This window comes from Oncorhynchus masou, chromosome 14, assembly GCF_036934945.1.
Source record: "Oncorhynchus masou masou isolate Uvic2021 chromosome 14, UVic_Omas_1.1, whole genome shotgun sequence".
NCBI classification, from domain to species: domain Eukaryota; kingdom Metazoa; phylum Chordata; class Actinopteri; order Salmoniformes; family Salmonidae; genus Oncorhynchus; species Oncorhynchus masou.
Genome location: NC_088225.1, coordinates 24787108 through 24796698, shown reverse-complemented (window position 1 = coordinate 24796698; position 9591 = coordinate 24787108). Strand labels below are relative to the sequence as shown.

General features: G+C 40.4%; 1 protein-coding gene across 1 annotated transcript; it reads right to left on the bottom strand.

The window, feature by feature from the left end:
- Nucleotides 1-1349: 1349 nt before the first annotated feature.
- Nucleotides 1350-9229, bottom strand: LOC135554592 (uncharacterized). The gene is made up of 4 exons (XM_064986981.1): nt 8827-9229; nt 6622-6888; nt 4915-5030; nt 1350-2409 (listed from the first exon to the last, which is right to left on the bottom strand). The coding sequence occupies exons 1-4, from the start codon at nt 9129-9131 to the stop codon at nt 2159-2161; spliced, it is 939 nt and encodes a 312-aa protein (XP_064843053.1). The 5' UTR covers nt 9132-9229; the 3' UTR covers nt 1350-2158.
- Nucleotides 9230-9591: the final 362 nt, after the last annotated feature.

Here is a 9591-nt window from a genome sequence, read left to right as displayed (position 1 = left end):
GAAGTTATATTTGACCAACAGATACAAATCTGTATTCGCAGTCATTTAAAATCCATAGATTAGGGCCCAATGAATGCATTTAAATTGACTGATTTCCTCATATGAACTGCAACTCAGAAAAATCTTAGAAATTGTTGCATGTTGCATTTATATTTTTGTTCAGTATATTTGAGCATTTCATTATTGCTGTTCTGGGATAGATAGGCCTACATTTCAACACAGATCCAATTAAGAAAAACAATATATTGTATAGCCTGTTACATATTATTTGGGTAGTATTAATTTAACAATAGCTGCACAGCCTTCCATTTGTGTAAAAGTGGAAAATCTGGAAATGTATACATTTAGCAGGAAGTCTATACATTTACCAATGTGGTCGATATGAAGACCTCCAGATAAATGTAGATTAGAAAGAGACTTTAAACAGTGATAAGCTTCAAGAGACTATTTAACGTAAGCAGATTGGCTCCACTAGCACACTGCTGCACATAATCACATCAAATCAAATAAATGTTATAAATGTTTCACGTGTGCCAAATACAACAGGTGTAGACCTTACAGTGAAATGCTTACTTACAGGCCCTAACCAATGGTGTGGGGAAAAAAGGTATGTGTGTGTGTGTGTGTGTGTGTGTGTGTGTGTGTGTGTGTGCACCCAGACGTGACAGTGTGTTGAGTTTCTGCTAACTGAGCACGGCGGGCACAGAGGGGTCAGGTGTGTTACCCTCACGGGGACCCCCAGTCAGTGACACCCAGGTGAGAGGGTTACAATTGTGTGTAGGTAAGTAAAGAAATAAAACAAGAGTAAAAATACATTTGAAAAAAGAGTAGCAAGGCTATATACAGACACCTGTTAGTCAGGCTTATTGAGGTAGTATGTACATGTAGGTATCGTTAAAGTGACTGTGCATATATGATGAACAGAGAGTAGCAGAAGCGTAAAAAGAGTGGTTGGCAGGTGGTGGGACACAATGCAGATAGCCTGGTTGGAGGGGGGAGGCACACAATGCAAATAGTCCAGGTATTATTATGGCTGGGGGGTAAAGCTGTTGAGAAGCCTTTGTGTCCTAGACTTGGCACTCCGGCACTGCTTGCCATGCGGTAGTAGAGAGACAAGTCTATGACTGGGGTGGCTGGGGTCTGTGACAATTTCTAGGGCCTTCCTCTGTAGAGGTCCTGGATGGCAGCTTTGCCCCAGTGATGTACTGGGCCGTACGCACTACCCTCTGAAGTGCCTTGCGGTTGGAGGCCATACCAGGCAGTGATGTAACCGGTCAGGATGCTCTCGGTGTTGCTGCTCTAGAACCTTTTGAGGATCTCAGGAAACTAAATCTTTTAGTTTCCTGAGGGGGAATAGGCTTTGTCGTGCCCTCTTCACGACTGTCTTGGTGTATTTGGTCCAATCTAGTTTGTTGTTGATGTGGACACCCAAGAACTTGAAGCTCTCAACCTGCTCCACTACAGCCCCGTCGATGAGAATGGGGGCGTGCTCGGTGCTCCTTTTCCTGTAGTCCACAATCATCTACTTAGTCTTGGTTACATAGAAGGATAGGTTGTTATTCTGGCACCACCCGGCCAGGTCTCTGACCTCCTCCCTATAGACTGTCTCGTCGTTGTCGGTGATCAGGCCTACCACTGTTGTGTCATCAGCAAACTTAATGATGGTGTTGGAGTCGTGCCTGGCCATGCAGTCGTGGGTGAACAGGGAGTACAGGAGGGGACTGAGCACGCACCCCTGGGGAGCTCCAGTGTTGAGGATCAGCGTGGCAGATGTGTTGCTACCGATCCTCACCACCTGGGGGCGGCCTGTCAGGAAGTCCAGGATCCAGTTGCAGAGGGAGGTGTTTAGTTCCAGGATCCTTCGCTTGGTGATGAGCTTTGAGGGTACTATGGTGTTGAACGCTGAGCTGTAGTCAATGAACAGCATTCTCACATAGATGTTCCTTTCGTCCAGGTGGGAAAGGGCAGTGTGGAGTGCAATAGAGATTGCAACATCTGTGGATCAACCAATCATGTTGTAAAGCAAAACATTATAATTATAAGATGAGATTATCAACATGAAATTCATGAAATTGTAGGCTACTCCAAAATATGATCGATAAGTGATGGAAGGTATACTTTTGATTCTTTCCCCTTGGATACTGCTTTAAGAGTAAGCCTACAACATATGAAAACAGTCATAGAAATCATGAATGTCTTCAAGGATCTCCTTATACTCTGGGGTATCCCGGTCCAGGTGCATCTCTCTTTTCACCCATATTTTGAGGTCTCTTGCTTGACCCTCGTTGATTATCCCCTTGTAGAGATATTCATCGACCAGGTCAGTGTAGCCATATCTGTAGTAGCTCCTTGTGCCTTCATTAGACATGTCAACTTTACCCTCGGTACGTAGTGCGGCGTCAACCAATCCTACAAAAGGGGGCATATTTTCACATTTACAATGGATTTTTACACGTTGAGAGAATGAATGTTAGTGATTCCAACACTAGTCCTTCTCAACTACACATTTTGCCTAGGCAGCCAATAGTGCACGGGCACTAGATCTGCACTATCAATCATCTAGCTAGGCTTGATGTGCATATCCGGTAATACACTCATGTCTCCTGAAGACGGCTCGTATATAAAAGCCTCCTCCATTCAGGCTGCAAATGCATAGTTCACCTTGTTAACTAGCTTTAATGGTAAGAAGGCAGAAAATAACAGGGAAAATATGCATGCTGTCTTTATGAAACACCTTTTCCACCACCATTTTTCATATTTTCAGACAATTTAGGATGCTGCACACAGCGTTCAGCCAATTAAAGGAGTCCAACATCCTAAATGATCAGAAAATACAAAAATGGTGGTGGAAATGGTGTTTCATAAAGAAAGTATGCATATTTTCCCTGTTTCCACCCCCCGCCCACCTTCTCGCCACTAAAGTGAGGACAATTCTGCCTTTACAGTCTGAATGGAGGATGCTTTATGTATGAGCTGGTCCATGGGGGACATGAGTGTATTACCCAGGAATGCACATCAAGCCTAAATGACATGGCAGCAGGACATAGAGGTGCTGAGGTGCTGCACACCCACTGAAAAATCATAATAAAACTAAAATTACACACAAAACAAATAATCTCACAAAAGTAGTGCACTGGGCCTTTTTCTATGTCAAATCACAGCACCTTCACCCCAAACATCTTTCCGCAGCTATGCTAAATGATAGTGCAGATCTAGCGCTATCGGGTGCGCTATCGGGTGCCTAGGCTTCTACAAGTTCATAAAACAATCTAAAACATTGACGGAAAAACAAATACTGGATACCTTTGTCAGATTTATGTTTAACACTAAATATCCATATGATGAGGGGAAAATATACACTGCCGGTCAAACGTTTTAGAACACCTACTCATTGAAGGTTTTTCTTTATTTGTACTATTTTCTACATTGTAGAATAATAGTGAAGACATCAAAACTATGAAATAACACATATGGAATCATATAGTAACCAAGAATGTGTTCAACAAATCAAAATATATTTTAGATTTGAGATTATTCAAAGTAGCCACCCTTTGTCTTGATGACAGCTTTGCAAACTGTTGGCATTCTCTCTACCAGCTTCACCTGGAATGCTTTTCCAACAGTCTTGAAGGAGTTCCCACATATGCTGAGGACTTGTTGGCTGCTTTTCTTTCACTCTGTGGTCCAACTCATCCCAAACCATCTCAATTTGTTTGAGGCCAGGTCATCTGATGCAGCACTCCATTATTCTCCTTCTTGGTAAAATAGCTCTTACATAGTCTAGAGGTGTGTTGGGTTATTTTCCCATTGAAAAACAAAGGATAGTCCCACTAAGCCCAAACCAGATGGGATGGTGTATCGCTGCGGAATGCTCTGGTAGCCATGCTGGTTAAGTGTGTTCTAAATAAATTCTAAATTCTAAATCATAGACAGTATCACCAGCAAAGCACACCCACACCATCATGCCTCCTCCTCCATACGGTGGGAAATATACATGCAGAGATCATCCGTTCACCCACACCGTATCTCACAAAGAAACAGCGGTTGGAACCAAACATCTCCAATTTGGACGCTCTAATGTCCATTGCTTGTGTTTCTTGGCCCAAGCAAGTCTCCTTTTCTTACTGGTGTCCTTTAGTAGTGGTTTATTTGCAGCAGTTCAACCACAAAGGCCTGATTCACACAGTCTCCTCTGAAGAGTTGATATTCAGATATGTTGGTTACTTGAACTCTGTGATTCATTTATTTGGGCTGCAACCTCTGAGGTAGGTAACTCTAATGAACTTATCCTCTGCAGCAGAGGGAACTGGGTCTTCCATTTCTGTGGCGGTCCTCACGAGAGCCAATTTCATCATAGTGTTTGATGGTTTTTGCGACTGCACTTGAAGAAACTTTCAAAGTTCTTGAAATGTTCCTTATTGACTGACCTTCATGTCTTAAAGTAATGATGGACTGTCATTTTTCTTTGCTTATTTGAGCTGTTCTTGCCATAATTTGGACTTGGTCTTTTGCCAAATAGGACTATCTTTCTGTATTCCACCCCTACCTTGTCACAGCCCAACTGATTGGCTCAAACGCATTAAGAAGGAAAGAAATTCAACAAATAATTTTTTAACAAGGCACACCTGTTAATTGAAATGCATTCCAGGTGACTACCTCATGAAGCTGGTTGAGAGAATGGCAAGAGTGTGCAAAGCTGTCATCAAGGCAAAGGGTGGCTATTTGAAGAAAAAGATTGTTTAACACTTTTTTGGTTACTACATGATCCCATATGTGTTATTTCATAGTGTTGATGTCTTCACTATTATTCTACAATATAGAACATAGTAAAAATAAAGAAAAACCCTTGAAGGAGTAGGTTTTCTAAAACTTTTGACCAGTAGTGTATATACTGTATGTATATATATTTTTTACCAGCATCATGTCTGAGCATCTGGGAAGCTATAGGATGACCCATGATAAAAGCTTGCTCCAGCATTTTTACTGCACAATCATCTTTTCCGCTTAGCATTGTTTGTGTCAAAATCCACCTGTGAACAGGAGGGGTAAACATTAAAGATAACACACAGAGCAGGGGAGCTGCACAGGCAATGTCCGGAAACAACCTCTTACACTTACCCCCGTGGAATTTGTGGTTTTATGAAAATATGGGATAGGTATAATCGGATTAGAAAAATAATATGCCATTCAAAATCCTCAATGGACACGTTTAAAAAAAAACAGTTACTTTCAGGAATTTTGTTAATTTATCATTTGTAACCAGAAAAGTCTGTCATTGTAAGGGTAAGAGGTTGTCTCTGTTTTTTCCCCAATTTCCAATTAAGTTTACACTTGTTCAGTCCCACTCAAGCAGGGTTGGGTCAATTCTGAATTGAGAATTGCTCTTTAATTTTAATTTAACTCTTGAATTAGGAAGCAGAATTTGAATTAATTTTGAATTAGATTTAAAGTATAATTTAATTCCATGAAATTCAATGAAATTCAAATGGCTTATTTATTCTATCACCATAGAATTGTTTATTTTGACATCATGTACAACCTGGTCTCAGAGCATATTGTATTATTCTGTTCGTATCCATTTAATATGATAGGTTACGTTTCGCATGGTATGGCTTGAATTGTGGATGTCCATCACCCATTTCGTATGATATGGTACGAATTACAATTCGTAATATATTACAAATTTGCAAAACGCACAATATGTTACAAAATGTACAATAATACTAGCTAGGTGGCTAACATTAGCTAATGCTAGCTAGGCTAGGGGTTAGGCTTAGAAATTAAGGTTAGGGTTAAGATTAGGAGTTAGATTAAAGGGTTAGGGGAACGTATTAGCTAAAATGGTTAAGGTTCAGGTTAGGGAAGAGTTAGTTAAAAGGGTTAAGGTTAGGGTTAGGGGAAGACGAAGGGTTAGCTAATATTATAAGTAGTTGCAAAGTAGATAAAAAGTAGTGAGTTGAAAAGTTGCTTATTAGCTAAAATTCGAAACACCCACCCACCCCAACCAACCACCCTACTTTCATTTTTTGCCTTAAGTTACCATCTGTCTTATGTAACCATACCAAACATAACATGTCATACTAAATTGTGTCCCGGATTTAGACTAGACTATGAGACCAGGCTGTCATGTATGGTTACCAACACCATGTAGCATACATTTAATTTAAAAAATGCATTCTCCTAAAACAATTTTAAATAATTACAGTGGTCTGCAAATATTCTAAGATCATATTGTGGGTGTCTATAATAATTAAGAAATCCCTCAATATTTTTTAAGATCAGATAATTTCTGGCAAGAATGCATTACATCAAACACTACAGTATGGAAGGGAACAATCTAACATCTCGTATAATAAAACAAATATTTGGAATGGCATGTGTATTTATTGCATTAATAAGTGGCATATCCTTTGGATAAACATTTGTTTCATGTCTCAGCTGATTTGGCTTGAATTGCTTTGAATTAAATTATACTTCCTGCAATTGAAATTCAATTCAAATGATGCTTCCTGAATTGACCCCAACCCTATGCTCAAGGATGAATAACTATTTACAATCGTTAAGGGGAGGGAACTTGTACACATATCGGGGGAAAGCCGTGAGCATTTCTAAAGCATTCACCTGCTTATTTTAGATTCTTTGCTGCTACCAGTGGTCAGAGCATCTCTGTGGTCCTGGTAAAGAACCCTCATGGTTAATAGTTTCTGTCCAGTTGGGTCATTAACAAGGCTCATGATCATCTCATGAAGGCTTGGATTCACTTGTAGGAGACGATCCAGTCGTCCATTGTTTAGGGCCTTCCTCAGAGAATCTTTAGGTGGAATATGGTCTGCCTCTGTAATGCCTTCATTCTCCTTATCACACCAAGATGGTCGAAATTTTTTGTCACTTATGAGGAGAGAAGAAGAATTAGTCGGTCAGGTTTACATCATTTGTTTAACCTCGTCCCCAGTCTCGAATTGCTGGCGTGTAGAGCCTGGTAACAGTGTGGGACTAATTGGAATTCTGGGGGTGTGAATTTACTGAGTGAAATGCTAATCAATTTAAATTCTGAGTGAATCCCACGATTATGAGGCGTGGCTCTAAATGGAGACGGGAATGGAGCCTATGACAGTAGATGGGACTTAAAAAATATTACAAAATCGGCGAGGAAAATGTATGTTAAATCACATTGACCGTATTACTATTTCTAAGATGCGTACTTTCCAATTTTCTAAGCTCACTTTAAATCACTTGTGGTGCTGGCATTTGAAGTCCACAATGTAGGGGAGGTTCTAAGGATTATGCTAGAGGATGGACTGAGAGATCATTCAATTAAAACCAGAGGTTGTTTCATCCACTTCTGCCATAGACATCTATTCAACTTCCATTCTGAGGCCCTGTGAAACCATATGGTTCGACAGAGAGCCAGCTGGTGGACGAGATTATTAGTTTGTCAATGCAGTTGGAATTATATACATGCTGTCATGAACATTATGTCCTAGGCCTATCCATAACAAGGCCTATTGTATTCAGCTATCAAAGTAGACTTTAATCTAACCCCTTTTAAACATTGTGTGTTTGTTGTTCATCTATTTCTTCTGCGTCCATTGATAGTAACCATTAGTCTGTGTGATTAATGGTAGCAATGTTTGCGGATCCCGAAGGGGTTCACGAGCGCTTTTTCTCACAAAAACGTTGGTCGAGTTCGAATGATTTGAGCTACAAACTATTGAGACTCTCACAAACATGTACTTGTAATCTGTTTTGCTCTATAACGCTCACAAGCTACACAATAGTAGTTTGAAGGTAAAGAGTTATTCTACATAGAAGATCAAAGGAAATCAATAGGGTCTATAATACTCTAATAAGTTCACATAGTTGCTGTTACAAACTCCAAACTCCACACAGTTGTCACTGACTAGTTAAATATTAATTTCCCAATGAGCAAACACTTTCTATACTTACTACATTCTTATAAATTGCTTTCAATCAGGTTCTTGTTTGGCTGACCTTATTTTTCTTATTGACATCCATCAACAAAACTCATGAATGCTACAGTTTTTGTAATTTACTTGTAGCCCTGGTTGTCCTGAAAATAAACTGCTGAAACACTTCACTGTGAGGCTAAATATAAGGGTTGGACATGCAGATAAATGACAGTAGTGATTTCTATTTTTTTTTACACATATTTAACACCTTATTTTTGGGGGCACAAAACTACCTCTCTACTTCCATTAGCTTGTATGGGTTACCATCAGACTTCCATTGTTTATATTGGTTAACTTCAGACGAGTACTGGGACACTTGTGTGGGTCAAAGAGAAAAACAGAGAACACCATCGTGTTTATTCTCCACTTTCTATAAGTTTGTAGGCCAAACCTTCTGGACGCTACAGACGTTTTCGTGAGAAGACCGAGTTTTGGGATCTCTCATGGTCTGTAGTTCGGCCACCTTCCACTACAGATGTGGAACGCTGACATAGGCGGATGCTGTGGGTTGAGATGCAGCCCACGCCAAAATATCTGTTATCTTCACTTTAAACTGACAGATTTTGATGGGGATATTTTTATTATGTTACTTAGACTGACACACAGGTCCGTCAATAGACTCGGATTAAGTTTAAGGTCAGAAATCACACTGAAGGAAAGTGAGGTGGACTTGTCTGCAACCAAAAATGGATCCACCATGGTTCTGCCTTTCACACTAGTCATCCACCCAGAACCCAGAACATCGAGTAGATGGCTGAAGTATTCTGCTCACACAGTAATTGATTCTGGGTTGATGAGATTAGGCCTTGGTCTACCTGTAACTCCACACAAAAATGTACCCAAATGAAGGACTTACTCTTTATATTTGTGAACATGTCCAAGGCCGTAACCTTTTATTATGTCATCCTCATGTTCGTCATGACGGCATGGCTCTACTCTATTCTTCCTAGAGTTTCCAGTTCTTCCAGAAGCTTCATTAGACTTTTCCTCCTTCAACCGTGTTCTCTCGTCACCAAAACACTTGTGAGTTCCTGGAGAAATAGAACGTTTCTCCTCTCTGTTCTTTTTAACCACTTGAATCACTATAACCACCCCTACCAGCGCTGCTGCCCCCCACCCTACTGGCCCCAAGAACTCTAACAGCCCGGCTGGAAGACCCATTTCAACTCCTGGTAGTCTGCAATGTCTTGTAGCCCAACTCTTGGTTCTCAGCAAATGTGTCCTCTCTGATCTTAACTCTGAAAAGTTATAATCTTGACACACAGGTTTGTCATGCGGCTTGTGGGATGGGCGGAGTTGTGCAATATATGACCAATGAGTCCAAATTCTAAGTGTGTGTGTGTGTGCATGTTTCTAAGTGAAAGAGAAAGAGATATTTTATACATTACTGGGTGAGGAGTGCCTGGATACATACACACATGCGCACACCCACATACTGTACACACACATTCAAACAGAAATATGCTATGTGGAACAAACATACCTCTCTGACATGGAGATCAAGGAATCATGTCGTCTCTTTTCATGGCCTTTCTATCTGCAATTCAATATTTGGTTGTGTGTTTCTACGCTTTGGCCTCGGTCTACCTGTACTTCACCACAAAAATTAAGCAAAATTATA